The following is a 23545-nucleotide window of genomic DNA, read 5'->3' as shown; positions in this document are numbered from 1 at the left end:
TCAAAACTTTCTGCACATTCAGAATCTCTCGCACATCAGTGTTAGTGAAAAAAAAAGTCGTTTATTAAGAGACTAAGGTCATTAAATTAGAATTCATAGTATTTTTGCCTTCCCTATAGCTACTCAGTGCATTAGCCTGTGTTACTTTTCGGCTGATACAGACAGACCATCTGACGGAAACAGAGCTGGATGAGACCAGCAGGTGAAAAAAACCCGAAAATTCACTAACTGAAAACACTTGTGATCAGACAGAACTCTCACCATAAATCTGTTTCTACTCTGTCACAATCTGGCTGCCACTCCGCCGCTCACAGCGCGAGTTGGCTGCACTTTGTTCACTATCACACACTGGTGTCGCACCAGCCTCTGCCACGGGCCCCTGCGACCTACGAAAAAAAAAGGAGAAATAGTGATTCATCTTTGACATTGATTAACAGTGACTAATGAAGCAATGTTGAAAAGATGAGAGGAGGAACCAACAGCAGATGTCTCATTACAAACCAATCCATCAGTTTGTCACATATTGGACAAACACCGTGAATGTTAACTGAATTCAGACCTCGATCAGCCTCATCAGGAGTTCATGGAGCAAACTACGATCTCCCATTGTGTCCTCGCTGGGTTTATTCTGGGTAACGTTACCCATGTTTGCCAAGACGCTTCCTTTAGTGTGTGTCCATTTGTTTGAGACAGGGAGGCCTAGAAAGCTACTATGGAGAGGGGGCGCCTGCGGCTGTGAATCGGAGAATTAAAACGTTATTTTCCGATTGTTTCCAAACGGTAAAGTTCTTAGCACGAATAAGAAGAACCCCCAACCGCCGTGCAACTCCGCACAAGCAGAGAGAAACGGGATAAAACCGGATATCTGTTCATTTCGTCTTCAAAATAAAAGCACAACATTGCTTTACTTCACACTGTGTGTGGAGGCCCAATTTATTAAATTGTTCTCAAGACAAACTTGTTCTAACCCTCTTACACATTTGCCTGTGCTAATGTGCGCCAGTGTCCATTGCGTCCAGTGCCAGTTTTAGAACATACATTACATTACATTTGTTGGTGAGATGGAACGTTACATAATTTCTTTTCTCATTGTATTTCATTTAGTCCAGTTGTATTTTCATCTTTACCTCTGTGCCTATTTTATTTTTTACTTCAAAGAAGGGGGTGGGTGGATAATAAAGGTGCTATTGATATTTATGTAGCGTGTCACCACGAAGCAGATAGAAGGCAAATGTGGCCATGTCACCTCAGCTGAATTGATTTTTTTTTTTTTTTAAAGTTAAATTATTTTGGTCAATGAATACTGTCATTACACAAACAATTTGGAATAAAAGATAAAATAACAGCAACAACATAGCATGAACACTTTTGACAAAAGTGTAGGCTGACAGCTGACAGTCCAGCTTTCTAATCCTACAATTTTTACAATACACAACCTATTTGACATAAAAACCCATAACATAGAAATGACAACATGTCTGATCTATATTTTTAAATTTGTTCATTAAATTAGTTTTTTAAACTTGCGGTCTGCTACACATTTTCAATTCATCTTTCCAGCAGTTCCACAAATTCACATCTTCAACTTTCTTTGGGTTTTGGAGCCTTTTATTTAATAAATAGCGGGTTACTTTGGTTCTTAAGATGTTTTGTTCACAATTCTTATGACTCTCATATGAAGCCCACCACCGCATCTCTCTGTGAATGATGTATGTATTCTGTCATCTCAAAATAAAACTGAGTGAGCGCAATATAAATGAAAATAGATATTAGTCACCAATCATGTCATAATCGTCTTTTTGGGTGTTCTGGTGGCAGATAATGTTGGTTTTCTTTTACATAAGAATACATTATTAGTTGAGATTTACAATTTCCTTCTTATTCATTTGGACTGACAGAGGTTTCTGTCACCTGTAGGTGTTTTATTTTGAAAGGTGCAACCGGAACTCTCTCGTTAAAAGGCATAGGCTACAGCTCGACCGTAATTTGTAAAGGCTCGACAAACCTTGTGTTTGGGGAGAAAGGGGTTAACGAGTCAAGCAGACGTTTGGAACTATGCTGTTCGGGCATTTATCCCCCTCTTAGACAAACAAACCGGCGGCCTCTGCTCGGACTACACGACAGTGGCGCGGACTGGTCCCCTGAACCAGCGCACGGTAATGTTCAGGGAACGTTAACTGTAAGACAGCCCACGGCAGACCGAGCGGGTTCTGCTGCCCGGCTCGTTTGTTTCTGTCTTTTCCTTCTTCACCGCTGCTTCTTCCAGAGTGGGCATCCAAGGATGTACAGGAAGACAAGGAGCGGCAAAGGTCAGCGAGACGGATCGATGCAGTTATCGGTGATAAAGTAGACAAAGGCATCAGAACAAAAAGCTTGTTTTTCGCATGAACCCTGGCAGGATTCGGTTCGGCTTCGTTTCTATACACTCATGATGAGGAAACCCAAAGTCATTCGGATGGTTTTTGCGTTGTGTCTGGGATGTTTCGTCATGGTCATCCTCTACTTCAACAGCAGCCTGAAAGCAGGTGAGCAGAAATTCTTCTTTATCAGCAGTGCAACTGTACCCCAATAACTACTTCCCCAGTTCTTTTGTTGAACAAAATGAGAATGTACTGCTAAGATCTGTCTCAGGATTTAGAAACATAGACCTACATATAAGGATACTAGAGAAATCCCAGCAACACCAACAAAAATTCTAAAATGTAAAAAATATTCAAAAAGTTTCATAGGATCCAAAACAAAATTTCCATAAGCCATGCAATATTTTTTCCTTAAACGTGAACATTTGTGCATAGACTGCATTGATTTATAACATATTTTTGACATTAGAAATATGTTTTGAATGGCAAATGAAGTACAGTATGGCCTAACATTAGTTGATCTCATAGTTTATACAGTACAGCAGGCTAGCTTGTCCCGGGCTAGTTCTGCTCTTGTAATGTTCACTCAATCTCACTTGATCTCTTTATAATCAAACCCATTCTGTCATGTGCTGCCAGTGCTTTAAGGCGTAATGATAATCAGATGCAAATATCACAGCGCGTGAATGGAGAAAGGCCGTTTAAGCCATTCACATCTTAATCAAGGGACTTCTGCGTCTGTTTTTGATTCTTTTGATTGAGTCTTTACGGCATGTCCTCCCTCCCTCCCATCACCTCCTACTCTCCCACCCTGTATCTGGATTTCCACTAGAGCCACAGATCTTGGTTGCGGAACAATTTCATTACCAAATGGATAAGTGGAGTGTTTCCTCTGCAACGTGGAGGAAGGCTGGGAGAAGTTGAAGCTGGCTGGCAGCGAGATTGGCCCTCGCCAAGATCTGTTTCCACCTCTTTCAGTTCCCTCTCTGCCACATACAATGGCCTCATTCAGACGTGCCCAGTTATATCATGGGCTAAAAAAGGTTACATAGCCCATACTGTGAAGAATGTTTGGGTTTTTTTAAGAGAGAGGTCAGTCAGTTCTTGATGTGTGTGATGTTGGATGTATGGCAAAGACTGTTCAGAGTTAGGAATCTGTGAAAGACCAGCCTCTTGTGGAGACCAGAAGGTTTCCATACTTTTATACTTCTGAAAAGTATTTGCTTGAAATGTCTTGTTACACCACTAACGTTTTTTTTGGGGGGGGTCACACCCTGTGTAGAGCAGCTGGATTGATTAGAGGTAGGATTGCTCGCTGCATGGCTAACCAAGCTAACGGAAGCTAACAGTTAGCAGCAGTAAAGCTATTTGTTCATCAGGAAACTCCCTACAGAAACCTGGCACTGTATTCCCTGACTTCAAACTGCCCTCCATCTGTCTCTGAGGCTGTGTTCGGTCCCAGTCCAGCTTTGTTCACTGGGAGGCTGCTGAGCTTGGTTGTGTTGCCCACTCGCCCAGCTCCGGTTCTTGTGCCCATTGGTGCTGTTTCCCGTCAGCATTCTTGCTGGGTCACGCTCGCCCCGGGCCCGAAAACCTCTTCCTGTCCGGGCAGTCAGCTAAACTTCTACTTTAAAGCTTTTTGTCCATCAGGAAACTCCACAAATCACAGAGAGTTGAAGCAGAGCGGCTGGAGGACATCAGAGGAAAAAACAGAAACCCTTTCCCCATAAAATATGATCCAGTTTCACCCAAACCAGTAAATAAAGTTATAACGTTGTGTACGGTAATCATTTAGGCCCAGAATCACTCCGGGGGAAACAGAAAAGGGTTTTAGGTGGCGAACACCTGACGACAAAACGACACGTCATGGTTTTGCTAGCTTGCTAATTAGTAAATCTTAGCTCTGTGCTTAGCTTGTGATTGGGTGGATGTCATGATATTATTGGTTGAAATTGTTGGTTGAAGCGTACATAAGCACATGGTATTTAGTTTGAAAGGAAGAAAACATGATTTGTGATGGATTTTATTTTGCAGACGTTAAATAGGTGCATACTCAAACGGGGGGTTACCTTAATGGGTTAAAAGGGCCTTTTTCATTTCATCTCGAACAGTTTGAGTCAATTCAAGGAAACCTATTATGACTGCCTGAAAACTGCTCAATCTCTTTTGTAGAGCAGTTTTATATCATGGCAGAGCAAGGTTTTACAAAACTGGATAATATGGTGGCTTCCTGCCTTTTGGACTCTTTGGTTTTCAGTTCCTTTAAAGGTCAGCGCTGACGAGATGACTTGTAGTTGGTCAACTCATGTTCTCATGATGAAGTTCCCTTAAGTTGAATTCTGCACAAAAGCATCTGGTGAATGTATTTAACCTCTGCAAGCATTTACTGATCATGGGGTAGTTGTAAATGCTGGGATGTCCAAGCCCTAATTTTAAGATTCGTATTTTACTTGCTGACACAAAAGCAATTTTGCATCTAAGAGGTTGCCTCTGGGGTTTTAGTGCACAGATATGTAGCCAGTCTTGCCCGAGCTGCATATAGAACCCCCAAACCTTCCCTCTCTTGCACTACATCTGGAGTAAAGGTCATATTGTTTGTTTGAAGACTGTGTAAAGCTGCAAGAGAGCAGCCACATAACAAAGGAATGCACTGCCAAGTCAGAGTTCCACTGTGTAAAATTTTATACTCACACAGGATTCACTGCAATCATCTAAATTTAGGATATGGATGCCAGGTAGGTCTACTGTACATGTTGTGTCAGACACAGAGGATGGAAATTGTAATTTTGAAGAACACAAGATGCCTCCCACACTGCAAAACCCAACCATTATAACTAGTCAGGACATCTGTTTTTGGTTTTTGTTTTTACCTCTCATTGCAGTTTTTCTCAAAATGTGCAAAATCTGCCTGTTGGACTGACATCATTTTGTTTGTTTCCAATACAGATTGTGTTTCATACATTACATTGACTCAAGACAATGCATATTAAACATTTATAGCGTGAGCCACATTATTACCAAAAATCTGTGTTTGAATCATCTCAAATTGTCCCTGCTCTGGCAGATTTTTGTCACTGAGAAAGGATTCTTTAAGATACGCATTCCTTCCTATGTGTGGTGTCTTTATTACAATGGCAGCTGTGGCTTCCATTACGTTTACACAAACAGAAGGAAGTAGGCTGTGTGTCGCAGCACAGTCTGGAATGGGGTATGTCGTGTTGTAGCATTGTCAGGATCCTCTCGGTAATAAAACCCAGGAACTCTGATTTGTATATCGCCAGTAACATTTACAGATACAGATGTGAGTTGATGTTTATCAGGTTGTTCTAGCTGTTTAATTACGAGCAGAAGCTGAGACTGCTGTCATTATCCCTGTAATGGGGATGTACCCTCACCTCATACCTTCTTTGTCTGGGCTTGACTTTAGGCCATGTGACAAATAAAACTGTTCAGCACTCCAGTTTCATGGGAACGCCCTCAAATTTGCTCTTGTTGTCTGACATCTGCCAGATATCTACATTGCCAAATATCTGGAGATCCACATCCAGCCAATGAGAGCAGGCATCTGGCAGAGCAGGCAGCTACTTTTCGCCGCAAAATACTTTTTACTCACCTCCAGCTCTCTCTGTAGCTCAAACAACCCTACCTGCCTGTGCTAATCCATCCTTTCACCCAGATTTTTGTCTTTATAATAACGAACAACTGATGTTTCGTGTGTGTAGATTCGCAGCATTTCCCCTTTCACATTTGTCAAGAGTGTGTTCTTGACAAAACGTGGTTTGGAGACCAGCGTCGGCTGACACAGCCGCTGTCAGCTCGTGTAGTGTGTGACCTCCTGTCACCGATCAGTCACGTAGTGTGAACCACAACGACTTCAAGACTCCCGTCACAAGACGTCAAGTTGTGTAGTGTGAACAAAGTTGTGTAGTCTGCACGAGGCTTAACAGATGCCAATATAGTCACAATTTTCTCATGTGATGCAACAGTTCCGCTGGGACCTTACCTGACGGCATACCGCCAGAGATCTGTAAACACGGAATTAATACAATAAGGCAGACAGCGGCACAAGTAAGGAAGCGTGGCCGGAGAGGAGGAGTGAGGCAGAGGCTACGCAAACTGGGGCTACGCTGCCTGCCACTTCCCTCTATCATCCTCGGAAACGCACTCACTGAGGAATAAAGTTGACGAACTGCAAGCAAACGTGAACGCTTGTTTGATCACACTGACTGAAACTTGGGTAGAAGACCATGACTTGAGCCAGGATTTTGATTTATCTATTTCACTGCACCAGTTCTGTCTACCACGGGAAATCCCACAAGTATCGTTGCCTTGTTTGCAAAGCATTTCCCCTGATGCACCAGATTTTACACTTGCAGATTTTAACCTTTGTAGTCTTAAAAAGCTCCTCAGTCTTTCTAGCCCCAATTTATCAACCGGCCCTCAAGAAAGGGAGAGTTGAGCGCAAATAAGTTTCTATGTGGACAGAGGATGCTATTCGGGAACTGAATGGCTGTTTTCACAGTACTGATTGGGATGTTTTTAAAGATTCCTGCTAAATGATTATTCTCTGGAAGACGCTATAGTGTATCCTAATAAGCCTTGGGTCACTAAATCCCTCAACACTCTCATTCAGGAAGGGCTAGCTTTTCACCGGCACAGAGGTGCTCAGAAGCAGGGTTGGGTATTATGTGAAAAATTTAGATGCCGGGGGGCGGGGTTTTACAATCACGATGCCTGCTCAACCATCGACCATCTGTCAGCCATCGCTGATGGACGAAGTTAAGAATGGTAATTCTCGCTATGCCTGGAGAGAAATCAAATCTATGGTGGGAATTCAGAACAAGGAAAGTAGAGTGTTGAACACTGATAAGCCTAACTCCTTCCTGGCAGAGGAGTTAAATCAGTTTTGCATGAGATTTGACTCCCACAATTTTATTGATGAACTGGCTGAATTTAGTGTGGCTTCAGAAGGCAGTCAGATTCAAATTGATGAAAGGGATGTCTGGAGAACTCTCAAACAGACAAATGAGAGGAAAAGTCAGGGTCCTGACTACATCATGTTTTTGAGTGGAATTTTCATTTTTATTTTCCAGCTCTCCTCCTCGCGGAATAAAGTGTTGTGGAAAGAATGCCATAGCGACACTGCTGGATCTTGCTGTTGGGAGGGCAAGAAAACACATGTGCGCCTATGTTTTGTTGAATTATTATTATTTTTTTCCCATCAGCTTTTAACTGGATGCAGCCCCATATCCTAGCTCGTAGGTTTTCTGAAATTTCTTGCGTTGACTTTGGAACCACAGGTTGGCTGGTTGAGTTCCTGACAATGAGGTCACAAAGAACCCATGTTAATGACACTGTCTGAGGCCTTGGTGTGTTCTACAGGATCACCCGAGGGGTGCGTCTTGTCGCCTTTATTATTTGTACTTTACACTAATGACTGCCAAGTACGTTTAAGTCCAGGTTCATAATTAAGTTTGCAGATGACTCTGTGATTGTCAGCCTCCTGCAGGACCATGAGATGGGTCTTGGACCAGTCCTGGACAATTTCATCAAATGGTGTAATGACGCACACCTGCAACTCAATGTCTCAAAGACTAAAGAGATGCTGATCGACTTCCGCCCTGACCATTGGCACTAACTTGAATGATCTTGACCACGTTTATCAAGAGAGAGCCATTCGGAAGGCAAAGGCCATCTTGGTGGACCCTCGACACCCTCTTCTTGCAGAATTTCAACTTCTGCCATCAGGGTAAAGGTACACTTTCCATAGGAGGGCCAAATCAAACCGATATTTGAGATAATTTGTTCCGTCAGCTGTTGGGGTTTTAAACAAACTGTAAGCCTGGTTGCTGTTGTACATATACTGTACTGCAGGAGTTATGGATACACTGTGCTCTATATCTCATGCTAGCTTTACTGTATGTTGATGACATCTATTACATGTTAAACGTTCTTATGTCTTCTAGTTATTATTTGGTTTACGACTACTGTTGCAAACCAAATTGCCCCTCGGGGACAATAAAGGCTATCAAATCAAGTCAAATGAGCAGAAAACCTGTTGAAACACAGGAACTATTAACACACGGTAGCTTCGCTTTAATCTTGAGAAGCTGCAGAGCATTCATTTTTATTTACATTATATGTTGATATTTATCAGTAGTTCTATTTAAAATAAGACATCGAGCACCCCCATATTGCAAAAATGAGATGATCCTCATTTTATAACGCTGCTGCGAAGATTTGACGGTGAGATTGGCAGTCGAATCGGGCTCCTCCCATGGAAGCATGGAATCTCTGACTACTCGGGGGGTCAGCCCTAGGCGGGACATTAAAAAGAGTTTGACTTGCTAAGCCTACAGGAAACTTTCAAATGTTGAACTCATTGTTCTGCATGTATTAAATGTTATGATTATTGACAAGTTATCACGTAGCATTAACTAGTTAGAGACTAACTCAACCACCGTGTAGAGCATTTTACTTGCACAATCATTTAATAAATGAAAACAACCCACAAAAATTCTGTTTACTGCTGTAACTGGAATTAATATACTAGTGATAAGCTAGTATTAATTAAATGAACATTATATTTGTATTGCATGTGTTGATATTGTAGGCAATGTGGCCCGTCCGCTGCAGGCAACTCTGAACTTGTTACATGGTCAGCAGTTTTTGCTTGAAACTTTCAAGTTGCACAAAACTTGCTGGGACTGATCATAGATGTATATAAAAAGGGACTGATGCACCACCCTCCACACTGAGCCCCCCCACACTTCTTACCAGTGGTCATTGATTAATACCTGTACCAAAAAAAGGAGGGGGGTGAGTACGACCAAATCATGTGCCGGTGCGACCAACTGAGAAAGTTAGTCTGGAGCCCTGACCCATGGTTCCTCTCTCTTCAGCGGTGTGTCGGACCCCACAGGTATGGTGGAATCCCCCTCCCCCCCTTCAACACACACACATACTTACTTTTTCTCCTGAAAGGATCAGGCTTTCCCTTAGACAGTGTCTCTCTCAGTAAAGCTGCTGTTTGGCAGGAGAGGCCAAGGAGGGGCCCCCAGTTTTGCCAGTGGGTCCTAAACACAGAACTGTGTTTATGGACCAGACAGGAGGAACTCTCATAGGCCTTTCTATATTTTGCATTTGCTAAGCCCTCAGTTCTGTATGAGCCAGAAGGAATGCTGATGAGTTTTGTCGTCACAATGAACAGTACATTCCTCTTCATCTGATATCCAGTCGTTCAGCTCTGACAATTCAATCAGTTAATTTTATTTTTATTAAACACCTCATGGCAAAATGTGGATATTTAATGTCCTTGCTCGCTAAATAATGCCACATTAATGCATAGTACTGATATAATATGCGCTCTTTCAGCCCAGTCAGTGTGCCATCTTGCTGTAACACTTCTATGTATTTGTTAGTTATTTCAGACATCCGCTCTGCTGACTGGTGTTTCATCAGTGAGGTGTGAAAACGTCTTTGGTCGGCATGTTGAAAATGTGTTCTTGAGTCACTGGTAGTTTCCATAAGGAAGTCGTCACGTGTTTAGAAAACAGTTAAATGAATCGGTGTACAGTTGCAGAGTGCACACTTCACTTTGGTAGCTCAATGTAGGACAAAAGCTTCCTTGGGCAGCAGAATATTTTATGCATGTTTATTGCAGTATTACGGCATATTATGGTGTCTTGGCAAACTTGAGTTCATTAAGCAAGACGATTCCTCCTGCAAACAGTAACTTGAGCAGCTGTTGGGCAGCAATTATGCACACCAGAATTCATTATATTCAAAATCAACTTGTCTCAGAATCAGAAGGAGCTTTATTGCCAAATAGTGTTAAATACAAGGAATTTGCTTTGGTGATGAGGTGCCACATGTAGACAAACATACAGTTGACATAAATAAATCTATAAATAAATAAATATAAAATAAAAAATGCAAATTATATAAGAATAATAAAAAGAATAGAGAAAAATAATACAACTATTTGCAGAGAAAGAATGTCGCAGATATTTACATGTGCATTATTCTGGGTATGTGTTGTGCAGACATATTGCAAAGGAAGAGAGTATTGTGTACATATATATTTGGCAATATAAAAATATAGAACAACAACGATTAACAACAAATATGTACAATATGCCAGCTTTGTGCATATTATGAAATGAAATAATATTTACATGTGCAGACACATTTGTATCATTTGCAAGGGGGGAGTGTCAGTGGAGGACCCGGGCCTTGTTAATGAGTCTAGCTGCAGACGGGAAGAAGATGTTTTTGTGGCGAGAGGTTTTGGTCCTGATGGACCTGCAACCTCTTGCCAGAGGGGAGAGTCTGAAACAGTTTGTGTCCGGGGTGGGAGGAGTCAGCTGCAATCTTTCTGATGGAAGATTGCAGCCAATCACCTTCTCTGCAGAGTGAATGATACGCTGCAGCCTGCCCTTGTCCCTGGCAGAGGGTGATGGAGGAGGTGAGGATGGACTCAGTGATGGCGGTGTAGAAGTGCACCATCATTGTCTTTAGCAGGCGGAACTTCTTCAGTTTCTTTTAAATACATTGTGTGAACTTTAGTGTCCCCGTAGTGGCTAAGCTAAGCTAATGAAGTAATAGATTTGCTAACTTACAGCTAGCAAGCTTGCTAGCTTGGACTGCTTCATTTTCCCTTTTCAATAACTTTTTATTGAACAAAATGGTTTACAGTGTTAAACAAAATGCCTGACTAGCATGTTAGCAGTTAGCTTGCCAGATACAGACACACATAATCTTCTCTCCACCCAAGAGTAACTTTGTAACCAAGGAGATTGTGGAAGTAGCCTTCACAGGGTCTGTCCCTGCTGAAGCTGAAATTTACTGTCATGAAGAAAAGCAATTTCAGCTCATACGTCATACAGATGTCCCACTACTGAATGATCTGTGGGGTGAGGGAGCGCCATGAATGTGTATGTGTATTTACACGCAAACAAAGTGTTTGCGTGTAAATACACTTGAAATGACAAGTGTAAACGCTAGACCCTATGAAACCTAGAAAACATGTTTGAGATAAGTAATCCATCTCAATATACAGGAAATCTACTTGTAGATTTAGGTACAAATGCATGTCAAACATGTATGGGTTCCAAACCAGAAACAAAATCAGTCTAAGGGACCTGAGGGCCATGGATCTGAGAAAAATGGAGAGAGGTCCTCAGGAATGTGTTTCAAGTGGGCAAGCTGCTACCAGCCATGTCTCCGCACATTATGGGAATATCCAGAAAGACGCCGACAGCGGAAACAGCTGATCAGACGTGAGTTACAAGTTCGCCATGTCAGAACTTTTTCGGCAAAAGTGTTTCCATCTCCCATTTAGCGCATTTACTCTTTTCGGCAAAGACAAAAACCACCTCAAGCGAGCATAAAAACTTTTTGCGGAATTAAGGATTTTTTCCCCCCGAATTTTGACATTTCCATCAACCTTTTCTAATGCGATACTTCAAAATGCGCATTAAAAAAATGGTGATGGAAACACGGCTACTGATAGTCTAGAGCTGTGATGTTAGAAACTTAACCTAGAGTAAAAGCAATGAACACGCATGGACATTTTAGAAAGGGTAATGTGACTTTTATTGTTTCTTGCATTAAGCTGTTGCAGTTCAGGGCCAAATCTAAATTGTTGGAGTTTCCTTGAACATAAACCAAAGTAGTTCACAGTGATGGAAAGAGAGCAACTATATTAAGTGGTCCACATATACTCAATTATTCCTTATAGGTTGGTCATAACTACACAGTCAGTACTGTACATTGGCTGTCTCCATTATGTGTGTCAGTGAGTTTACAGCTTATGAGCTGCCTGGCATTCCCCACAGCGTGGAAAGAGGCATATACACACAGACATGGTCACTCAGCTGAGTCTTGCTGTTGTCTCGCTATTGTGTCAATGCATCATTCTCTTTACATAATTGCGCTCTTTAATGAATGCAACTAATTAGTATCAAATGCTGTGTACATATAAATGCAGTTATAAATTATATTGCTGTCTAAGCAACCCTGGTGCTTAATGACTGGGTAACATGGAGAGAAGATATGAATTATTTAATGAGGCTCTTTGAAAGCAGTAACGCATACTGAATTGAATGGGACTTTTACATTAGTCTGAATTATGACACTGCAGAAGGACGGGATGTTCTCAAGAGAGTAGTTCAAACACATGTCCGGCTCCTTGACTCAGCATCGAGGTCGACTGCTGATTCCCAACTTGCAGCTTCAGGGCTCTGTTTGCAGATGTTTTCTCCAATGATGATAATCTTTTTCTCTTAGTGAGGAAATGGGTGTCATTTTATTATCTCCGCCAGGTGTAAACCTGGAGGGCATTATGGGTGTGTGTGTGTGTACCATATGGTGTGCACATGATATTTTTTGGTGCACATTTCTGACTGTAAGGACCTCTCCTGGTTGCGATGATTCTACTATTTTAATGACTGCTGTGAATCCTCACTCCTCTTAACCGGCCGATAGGGGCTGCAATTGATCATCAGCTGCTTCAGTTTGGAACCTTGTTTCCACTGGGGACAATGTACCATCATACACGTGAACATCCCAGTCAGAATCACTAACCCGCGCCCACGCCTGTGGACACAATGACATCAATCAAAATGTGCTTGATTAATGCACACTCTGTGGCAAACAAGGCTCACATATTAAATGACTTGTTTATAGGGGGAAATGTACTATGCCCTGTGGATTGTTCATATACTGGGACGCCTTGTCTGTCAGGCCTCGGTGGAGGTCTGTAGTCTGGAAGAATCAGGATTCAGGTTTTCAGGTTTCGGTATGGTCGATCACTTCTCGACACGTTTGTGTCTTGTCTGAAACTTTAACGGCGTAGAGAATGCAGTCCTTTTAATGAGCAGTGCTTTATGTCACTGGACAAAGTGGAACCTCTAAAGATTAGAACGATCTGCAGAACTTCTCCATGGAGGATTCCGCTGCCTGAGGTGGGAGTGTGGCAGAAGACTACTGGGCTAGAAGTGCATAGCTTATACCTCAAAGATCTCCGACATTCTTTCAATTAACTGGTGAAAGAAGCACGGAAAGATTACTTTGCTAACTTCATCTCTCCCTCAAACCCTTTTAATGAGCACTTATTAATATCTGGATTCATAATTATAAATATTAAAAATCCATAAAGTACAGTCATAACTACACATGGATATACTTAAATTAAAACACATGTACATATTACATTGCATATGCAGTGAAGATTTGGTTGACAGGCTACAACGTGTGGGACAAGTTCCCCTGGAAGCCTCTCTCTGAACAACAAAGCTCTCTGTGTGTTGATTTGACTTAACGTTATGGCTGGCAGGCCCACAACGTGGTGCCTTGAAGGATGAGGAATTGTTCTAAAAATAAAAAGGTTCAAAAGCTCATGTGGTGATGTCCACAGTGTCTTGGCAATGTCTCAAAGACTCTGTTGTTATAATATATCAGTAAGTCAGAGTCCAGTCAATAGTTTATTAATGTGTGACCTCTTCTCATCTGTTGATAGACTGACCGCTTCAAATGCAACTGCAGAATATGTAAGAACAAATGGAAGTAATAACCCTTTCTGTCTCACAAAGATCCCAAATATGCAAATATGTGCTTCAAATTAATATCAATATGTAAAAGAATACTTCAACATCTTGGCAAATACGGTTATTCAGATTCTTCTGAACCTTAAAGACACTAGGAATTCACTGTCTGTCACATTAATCCCTCTAAATCCACAAATTATGAATTAAACAAACAAAATGTAACATGATGATCACTGAGCTGTAGGGGTTCTGGTAATTGGATTTTGTTACAGAGCCACCCAGGCTTGCTGTTTTCCAGTCTTTCTGCTACGTTTAGCTAACCATCTCCCGGCTGACTCTTTTCTGGTATTAGTGGTACACCACAGTACCACTCCACTGTCCATTCATATGCTCATTTTTATGGATGGATTTTATGCTCACATTTCTGCTAAAACATGGCAAAATGAAGAACTTAAGTCTTTATATATGACCCTATCAAGTTTTTATTAATAGGTGATTCGTTTTACAGCCATCTTTCAAACCTACAGGAGGTGCTACTCTAAGAAGACTTGTTAAGAACACTTCTGTGTCTTTCATTTTTTTAATTCAAAAACTGTGTTTACAATTGTTATATCAACCGGCCCACAGAAAGGAAACCCCGCTCTCTTTGGTCACCACTTTCCTGGGTGCCCTTAGCGTATTATGAATTCAGATACTTTAGATTCCAGAGACTGAACACATAATCTGGAATGAGCTCCTTAAAAGGACCAGTTTACTGTTTATCTGTAATGAGGAGTGTTAATGTAGGCAGTGTGAATGTTTAAAGAATAAGAATGCTAACTTACCAGTCCGGAAGAGGAGGAAGAAAATTAAGACAAAAAGAGATGGGAAAAACTCTTTCTGGTTTCTTAAGGTGTGCACCCAAAGAAAAAGTTATTTGTTTTCCAAAAAATGCAAAAACAAAAGCCCCTAAAGTTCCCCCCTTTTTCTCCTCTTTCACCCCTTCTTCTTTATTCTTCCCCCAAAATCTTCTTGATCTTCTTGAATCTGGGGTCAACAAGTTAAATAACTGTTCGGCAGGAAGGACATCACCCCTTTTCCAAACGTCCGTTGGCTGCCAGGACATGCCCATCAGATTGATTTATTGGTTCTTACATTCTCACCTCATATCCTTCCTCTTTTTTTAGAGGTAGCGTACACTTCCTGCCAGTAGTTGCAAGACCCCTTTGTCTCTAGCCACAAATTAACAATAATAAATATCAGGTAAAATAATAAAACATATTATGTAGATTCAACAAACTATGATTGTGTAATATTTTCTAATTTCCAATGCCTATAGACCAGAGATAGAAACTCCCAATTTAAAAACTAGACTAAATAAGCATTTCTTCTCTTATACATCTTAAATGGATCACACTAATGAAAATCTCAAACAAGATGCAGAAAAGACATCAATCATGGGTTGTCTCTTTTTTTTTTTTTCACTTCCTTCTGTTCTTTTATTCTCAAAATGATCTTACTTTCATTTTCACAATGGCTGGTGACGTACAGGCAAACAGTGCCTTCTTTCATGATTAAAATGATTATCTTGATGTCATCATGGAATGCGTACATCAGAGAAGACAAGTCTTAACTGATATAAACTCGAGAAGTAAAAACTCCTGACCCTCCCATTTTTAATCACATCTTTTTTCACACCTCCCCTCATGTGTGCTCGATACACAAATGCGTCGTCAGGGATGCTTTACCTTTTGGTTTAATTTACAGCAAAAGAGTGGACCTTAGCTTCCTCTTTACTGGAAACTAGCGTTATTTTGAGAGTTCAGCACACACTGACGCTGAGCATGACTAACCATACACAAAGGTCTCTTAAGGCAAAGATAAGGTCAGGCACAAGAGAAGCAAAGCTATAGGACTTATTAAAGAAAAAGAGACCGTATCTCAAATTAAACATCTTTCTTACTTAAAATGTTGTGCTTTTGTAATAAGTGCTAAGCAGTTAACGATTATAACTCTTAAAGCAAAGACAAATCATTTTACTATATGGCTTGTATGTCAGGCAGTCAAACAGTTTCTAAAAAGGCCCCTCAAGAACCAGAACCAGTCACTTCCAGTGTCCTTTTCTTCACATTTATCTCGTTCTGACAGCACAATATTTTGTGTCATCATCAATGGAGCTGTTATGTTCTTGTGGATATACCAGAAATTATTAGTTCATTGCTTGTCTTTGTTCTAATTTCAATTCTTTTTTCCCCCTCTTTGTGGGTTGCATTGGGTTGGTTGCTGTACAGTAAGTGCTATTGTTTCAAAATGCACTAGTCCTAATGTTGCTTTAACTTAACATATCATTACTTTGGAAGCACTTTCAGTCCGATTTAATGACAGATGTGTTGTTTCCTCAGCCTCGGAGCCAGTCGGTGAAAGAAACAGTGGGCAAAAATCAAGGAGGAGTCCGCTACAAACGCTTTATGATGGTGACCAGGTCAGTCCTCTCTAACCACAATCCACTAACTTTACTGCAAACAGTCTGTAGTATCACTCCTTATTAGTAGCCTGAACCTTTTCTGCACACATCAAATATTTATTTGAAAGTATTTATTCAAGCTTACTCATGTCTCTTGAAAAAAAATATGTACATATTTCAGAATGCAAACTCAATTTGAGCTCCTCAGACAAGTACTCATAGCAAAGAGACTGGTGGATGAACAATTTATGATCCTGATTCCTTGTGTGTTCCTAGCACTGATACCTGGTATGTAAGGACAGTGTGAGGAAAGGCCCAAACAACAACTGACAGACAGTACTAACCACATGTAAGCTTGGCTAAATGTTTAATGATAAGTAGTGTCTGATTTTAAGATTTTGTATTGGTTTTCCTGCATGGACACGAACGGCATGCTCTTGGCGTCGTGTCCAAAATCGATGATTCGCCATGAAACAGGAAGTTGTTGTAAGTTCACTGTACATGCTTAGATCTGCACAGAACTTTACTTGATTTGATAAGAGTCCATTCCTGAACACAACTACAGGCCAATATTCATTCACTCATAGCGCCACCTACTGGCAACAGGAAGTGACAGATTTTATGCTGTGGTGAACAACTCCTAGCATTCCACATCCACTCCAAAACTGTCTCTGACAAGCCCCGAGACATTGATTATGTTATGTGAATATTATGAGTTTTCGTTCAACAGCGTGTCCGCGGCGTGGCGTCGAGGTTCCATGGTTCGTCATGACACAGGAAATCATCATAGTTTTACTGTACATGCTCAAATCTGCACCAAACTTTACGTGCTTGATAACTCTCCCACCCTGAACACATCTACATGTCAGTATTAAGTTATAGCCATAGCGCCACCGGCAACAGGAAGTAAGTTCTGTGTGACGCTCATCATGCGACTTAAATAAAATTTTTAATGATGTTCCACACTTGACGGACTGGGACTTGGCATCCAAAGCGCATGACAATTCAAAACCGAAACATATTTAAATACAGTATGTGAATGCTTTTGTCTTCCTTTACCCATCCATTTTGCATTTTTCTGATGTGCAGCAGGTAATTAAGTGAACAGCTAAGTGGATAATGGCCTGCAGACCCGTGCAGTTGACAAACTAAGCTCCGGCTCTATGGACGTTTTGAAGATGTTATATAACTGATTTTAATTTGGACCAGTTATCAATGGTTTTGATATAATGGTTTGACTGATGAACAGGATGTTTGCATATTTAAGTCATTTGGATAGTGGCTGACTCCCCAGCTAATGTGTCTGAATACAAAATAAATAAATACAAACATATTTTGTTAGTTCTCTATAGGTGATGTCTACAGTCCAAACCATCTGGCTTCTACAGTAAGAAGACTGCACATACATAAAAATATATTAATATTATTCCAATCAGAATTAAATTTAAAGGCTGCATTAAATTTGTATTTGGAGGGGCTGGTTTGGGACAGCAGAACAAGCTGTAAATACAACACTGTTTACACATCTGGTCGACTGTAAGCGACATTAGCATACTTTTCGACCCAACTGATGGGGTCGAAAGTAACAATGTGCCACTTATGTTTAAAGTGAAATTATACGGAAGTAGTTCTACATTTGTACAAAATACCACCTGATATTGATAGACCACACTTGTGAGTTAGTGACCACAGCAGAAATATATCACTGTCTACAAAATAATCTTTCTGAAAAATGGTACTTTTGCCCCTGCTCTCCCCTATACAAACCTCTGATGAGAGAAGGGTCAGTGTTGGCTCTACAGTTTCTGGCCAGTCTGGTGTATCCTTGATGTTGCAGTGTCTGCCAGTAAACACAGAGAGCCACACATAGCATCAGGCGCTGAGTCAAAGTGAGAGATTCAGGTCTCCGACCGCTGCAGTGGTGAAACATGCTGAGTAAATGAAAAAAGTAAATTAGTCGTTTGTGCCACGAGGAGGCCAAGCAGAATGCAGATGGCAGGAATAGACCATGTTTAAAACCTCCAGAGGAGAGGCGTATGTAAATGTACTTTCTCAACCTAAGAACTTGTAGGTATTGGCTATATGAAGAATGTGCAGGGTATCCGCTCCACTTGGCCTACTTTTACACTCCGGTTTCTTTTTCGCAGTGTGGCCTCCTACAGCTGACTTAAAAGGGAAACAAACACTTTCACACATGCTTAAAGGGGAATTCCACTGGGTTTTTTTTTTACAAATCAAAGACCTATGACAGGTTAGTTTTGGTTGGAGCTGATAACTAAGTTTCAGAATGAGGGAGTGTGGAGTTATAAAGAGTGAGTGCATGAAATACAAAAGAGGTCATCTCTGGTGCAATGCTAAAATGGGTTGTGGTTATGTCCTTGTCAGACTACAATTTCCAGTGTACCAGATTGAGATCACTACTAATGGTTGAAATTTTGCACTTGGCTTTGGTTCTGAGCAAACAAAGGCACACCAGGTTCACTCACATTAGCAACAGATTTTATTAGGGCCCGAGCATGAAACATGCGAGGACCCTATTAAAAATGAAGGAATTGTATATCTGCAAAGTAACCTCATTTTTGGCAGCCTCAACATGCACCAAACTTTTCAAGGGTGGTGAAAATTTACGTGTCATATGGTTTTCACGTATGGGCGTGGCAAAATAGCTTGTTAGCGCTCCCTACAGAGCAGCCTCTGGGTTACGTTTCACCTAATTGGATGAAATGTTTGTGGCAGGTGTATCTGGTTTGGACCTACAAAAAAAGCCTCTGGGAGTAATGCTCTAAACCCAACAGGATTTTGGGCAATTTTGGGTATAATGGTAATTTTTGGTGTTTTACACACTTTGTACTTTAATGAAAAATTGTAAATTTTCACTGTGCAGTCTAAACCCACTGACGATTAAAACTTGTACAAGCTTTTATTACCAGTCGACCAGTTTGCCCGTGGCGTGGTGTTGAAAACTGATGATTTGCCATGGAACAGGAATATTGTTATAACTTCAATGTACATTCTCACATCTGCACCAGTCGCGCCCTGAACACATCAATATGCCAATATTCACTCAGTCATAGCGCCACCTGCTGGCAACAGGAAATTACACCTTTTACGCTGTAATGTACTACTCCTAGCAGGTTGGACATATCAACTTCAAAACCCAACACATTGACGATGCCATGTGAGGTTTCGACTAATGGCGTGGCGGCAAAGTTCCATGCATCGCCATGACGCAGGAAGTTGTTGTAACTTGACTGTACATGATCAAATCTGTACCAAATTTTACACGTTTGGTAAGAGTTCTGCCGTGAGCACAGTATGCCAAAAGTCAGTTATAGTCATAGCGCCACCTACTGGCAACAGGAAGTAACCGGGTATTCTGTAGTTCCACACAGTCGTCCCTGCAGCATCCGAATGCACGTGACCATTCAGAACTGCGTTGGCAGAGCAGCGGCGTCACCCCGACACGCTTCAGATGCGAGGGCCCGCCCAATTGTTGTTTATTATTTGAATAAACAACAATTGGTTAAGACTGCACACCGAAAACTTGAAAGTTGATTGGACAAATTCTGTAGGTGGAGTTTGTTAAAGTAAGTACTGTGCAAAAATGACCATTAAATCCAAATTGTACTTGTAGGTGAAACTTTGGCCAGGGGCTGCTCTTTAGATGGCACTAGCGAGCTATTTTGCTGCTCCCACGTGGGAGACCAATAAAAGATTTCACCCCACCTGATGTGTGTGCAAAGTTTTGTGAGTTTTTGAACATGTTTCAATATGGGGTCCTTGCACATTTCATGCTCAGGCCCTAATAAATTTTCAACACTTTTCTTTTGAAGGTAAAAGTGCAACCACCCAAAATATTGTCCACCACCATCGTTATTGTAACGCCCAACCCACAAAATGATATTATTATTATTATTATTATTATTATTATTTTTAAATAAACCTGCGTTGCATCTGCCTCGGACTTCTCTCCTCCCCACACTCAGACAAATCTAAACCTCTGGTCTCTCATTGCAACACACCGGCTTTCCTCGCCTCTTGCTGTCTTTCCCCCCTGTCTGACATCGTCCGATGGAAATTTTGTAGACATCACCCAACCCTATTAGCAGACCTTCATTGCACTATGAGTATAATTTTACCATTCATCATTGTTTTGTCTTTTAACTTTGTCTAACCTGGGCGAGTGGGCCGAGTAGAGTATATGTCGAAAACACTGTAACACAGTTACCGGAATTATGCTTAAAAGTAGAGTTATTTTTTATATATATATATATATATATATATATATATATTATATGCAATAACTTCAAGTTTTATTACTTTGTGTAAAAATCTCCTTCCCCTTTTTTCTGTAGGTTGAGTCGGCAGTACAGGCGATCCATCAGGGCCGACGGGAGGTGTTAGAAGAAGCCTGCCGCTCCTACACCCGCAAACGCAGAGTTCTCATTCCTGAGGACCTGAAGCACGTCATCGTGGACGACCAGCACAGCTTGCTGTACTGCTACGTGCCCAAAGTGGCCTGCACCAACTGGAAGCGGGTGCTCATGGTTCTAACAGGCGTCTCCGGTTCCCTCCGAGACCCACTGGCGATCCCTGCCAACGAGGCCCACGTCTCAGGAAACCTCCGCACCCTGTCAGAGTACTCCACCTCCCAGATTAACCAGCGCCTGCGCTCCTATCTGAAGTTTGTCTTTGTACGCGAACCTTTCGAACGGCTGGTGTCTGCGTACCGCAACAAGTTCACACGGAGCTACAACACAGCTTTTCATAAACGATATGGTACAAAGATAGTGCGCCGGCACAGGCTGGACCCACAGCCAGAAGCTCTGGAGAGGGGAAACGATGTCTCCTTTGAGGAGTTTGTGTATTACCTTGTGGACCCGGCTACCCAGCGAGAAGAACCCTTCAATGAGCACTGGGAGCGGGTGCACTCGCTGTGCCACCCCTGCCTCATCCACTACGATGTGGTGGGTAAATATGAGACGCTGGAGCAGGACTCCCGCTACGTGCTACAGCTTGCTGGGGTAAAGGACCAGGTCAGCTTCCCTGCCTCATCCAAGAGCACCAGGACTACAGGAGACATGGCTGCCCAGTTCTTCCACAACATCAGCCCCTTCTACCAGAAGAAGCTGTACAACCTCTATCGCATGGACTTCCTGCTCTTCAACTACACCATACCAGCCTACCTCAAGTTTAGATGAGGCAGAAAGGTAACTCATCCACGGACTCGACTTGAACTTGTAGAGCACTGACTCTTTTAAAAGTGTAGTTTGTTTTGAAGATATCTCTCTCTGTGTGGGCCTTTTATTACGCACTGCAACTGCAAATACTGTCGAAAGTGTATCCTGATTAGAGCTCAAAAGCAAATTAATTATTTTTACAGAGAGAACATAAGGCTGAAGAACGCCTGTGCACACAAGATAAGGAGGAGAAAACATGTCATAACAAGATAAAAGTTGTTGCCTAAGGAAAGCCAATTATATGTGAACAGGGATCCATTAGTCAGTAACTGCCTTTGAATGTGTGAAATGCCATTTAACTTTTGGTTTAATTACAGTTGTTGTCTGCTGGTTTCAAAAGTGTAATTTGCACAACAAATGTAATCTAGAGTAGCATAATTAAAGTATTAAAATCTTATTATTATTTGAATGTCTCCAAACGCATGTGCCTTTGATCGTGGGTCTAATTTTCACCCCAGCAGACAATGACAACTTTTGTAACTGTGACAGTTTTTTTTGTACTGTAGGAAAAGATTTTTGTGTAACTATGATATTGTCTTTATTTATTGTGTTATTTCTGACTTTATAGTCAGACAAACCAAAATAGATAGTTTCTTTCACAATTTTCAAATAAATGCATCTCAGTGAGAATTTGTTTATTGGTTTGAATACTGGAGTTCATAATTTTTAAGTTTTGAAGGCAACAATCCTGATGTTTAACACTGCTATACAGATATTTTTTACAGCAGTCATGACTTACATGTCAGTCTTTTTTTTAAATGACAAAGCATGGTTGCAAAGATGTCCTCTTGACAAATGTGAGAGCACTGCAAAGTCCAGTCAAGCTTGATGCCACTGTGAAAATTACCATGTTTTTATGCTATTTTCAGATCAGTGAGGACAAGCACTTTTCTAGAAGTGCATATCAAACAATTGAAAAGGCCACATTCAAAGAGATTCATACTAAATACTGTAATTTGTTCGGAAAAATAACACAGATATATCTGTATCGTCATTCACTGGGACACAAACTAACATAGATACAGTAAAGTGTAACTGTGTATAACTATGATCAGTGACACTGTGCTGCTCAAAAAATAAATTATCCAGTAGAAATTTGGCACACCAAACTCAACAGTTCATAGGAATTCATCAGACAACTGAAGGCTTATCACGGATTAAAGGCAAATATCTACATAAAATAAACATTTTGAAATCTGACATTCATCCAGATGGAACAGTGTAGGATTTATGTTACAATACATTTACGCTCATTTAGATATGATTATTGCCTTAATAGAGTCATTTGCCATCTAACATTTAAGAGCAGATAATAGGTGTACAGATGTACCAACAGTTAAAAATACAAAGGTTCTACAATATTTCAACTTGTATCCATTTTAGATGGATGTTGTTACTACAGAGCCAAGCTGGGTGGTGTTTGTATCAAGACCAGTGCAACACCAAGGAAAAGTATTGACCACAGTGAGCTGGAAAACACAGATCAAAGTCACAAATCAAACTGTATGTTTTTCTCTCCTTATTCTTTCTATTTTAAACCAGGTTTGTTCCACTTTTGTTGATGCAGCCCCTTATTTATAATTGTGCCTCAATCCTGGGCACAAAGGGATATTTTGTGCACAGAAAACTTTTTTTTTAGCACATGTACATGTTTTATAGAGAAAGTATCTTACAAAGTACAATTTAATTTGTAAAAAAAAAAACAAGAAAATCTATGTACTCAATGAATTATATACATGTTTTCTAGTATCTATGAAAGCACACAATAATAACCTCTCACTCAATTTTACCCATTTCCTCTGTAATTCTCTGCAAGACTAATAGTACCTAAGTTAGCTAGTTGGCTAACTTGAATAGTCTACTTACCCTCCAGGGCATTATAATCATTAATGTAATCTCTTTAAAAAAAAAAAGAAAGAAGAAGAAGTTTATCTATGCCGCTAAATGAAAACA

At 40.9% G+C, this 23545-nt stretch overlaps 1 protein-coding gene across 3 annotated transcripts; it reads left to right on the top strand.

Annotated features, from left to right (window-relative positions):
- The first annotated feature begins 1959 nt into the window (after positions 1-1959).
- si:ch211-236h17.3 (carbohydrate sulfotransferase 11) lies at positions 1960-22222 on the top strand. Of its 3 annotated transcripts, XM_046029183.1 has the most exons (4): positions 1960-2309; positions 2399-2525; positions 16291-16370; positions 20708-22222. In XM_046029183.1, the coding sequence occupies exons 2-4, from the start codon at positions 2429-2431 to the stop codon at positions 21551-21553; spliced, it is 1023 nt and encodes a 340-aa protein (XP_045885139.1). In that variant the 5' UTR covers positions 1960-2309; positions 2399-2428; the 3' UTR covers positions 21554-22222. The 3 variants fall into 3 exon arrangements, with proteins under 3 accessions (XP_045885139.1, XP_045885138.1, XP_045885137.1); XM_046029182.1 differs by lacking the exons at positions 1960-2309; positions 2399-2525 and adding an exon at positions 7784-8109; XM_046029181.1 differs by lacking the exons at positions 1960-2309; positions 2399-2525 and adding an exon at positions 7784-8115.
- The last annotated feature ends 1323 nt before the right edge of the window (positions 22223-23545 follow it).

Source organism: Micropterus dolomieu, linkage group LG18, assembly GCF_021292245.1.
Source record: "Micropterus dolomieu isolate WLL.071019.BEF.003 ecotype Adirondacks linkage group LG18, ASM2129224v1, whole genome shotgun sequence".
NCBI classification, from domain to species: Eukaryota; Metazoa; Chordata; class Actinopteri; order Centrarchiformes; family Centrarchidae; genus Micropterus; species Micropterus dolomieu.
This window is presented reverse-complemented; position numbering and strand designations above follow the sequence as displayed.

Excerpts from the sequence above, each read along its gene's own strand:
- si:ch211-236h17.3 (XM_046029181.1), top strand. The coding sequence starts at position 8,004 with ATGATCTTGACCACGTTTATCAAGAGAGAGCCATTCGGAAGGCAAAGG. Across the intron at positions 8,116-16,290 it reads CTTCTGCCATCAGGGTAAAG|CCTCGGAGCCAGTCGGTGAA; the intron begins GTACACTTTCCA and ends TTGTTTCCTCAG. Across the intron at positions 16,371-20,707 it reads CGCTTTATGATGGTGACCAG|GTTGAGTCGGCAGTACAGGC; the intron begins GTCAGTCCTCTC and ends TTTTTTCTGTAG.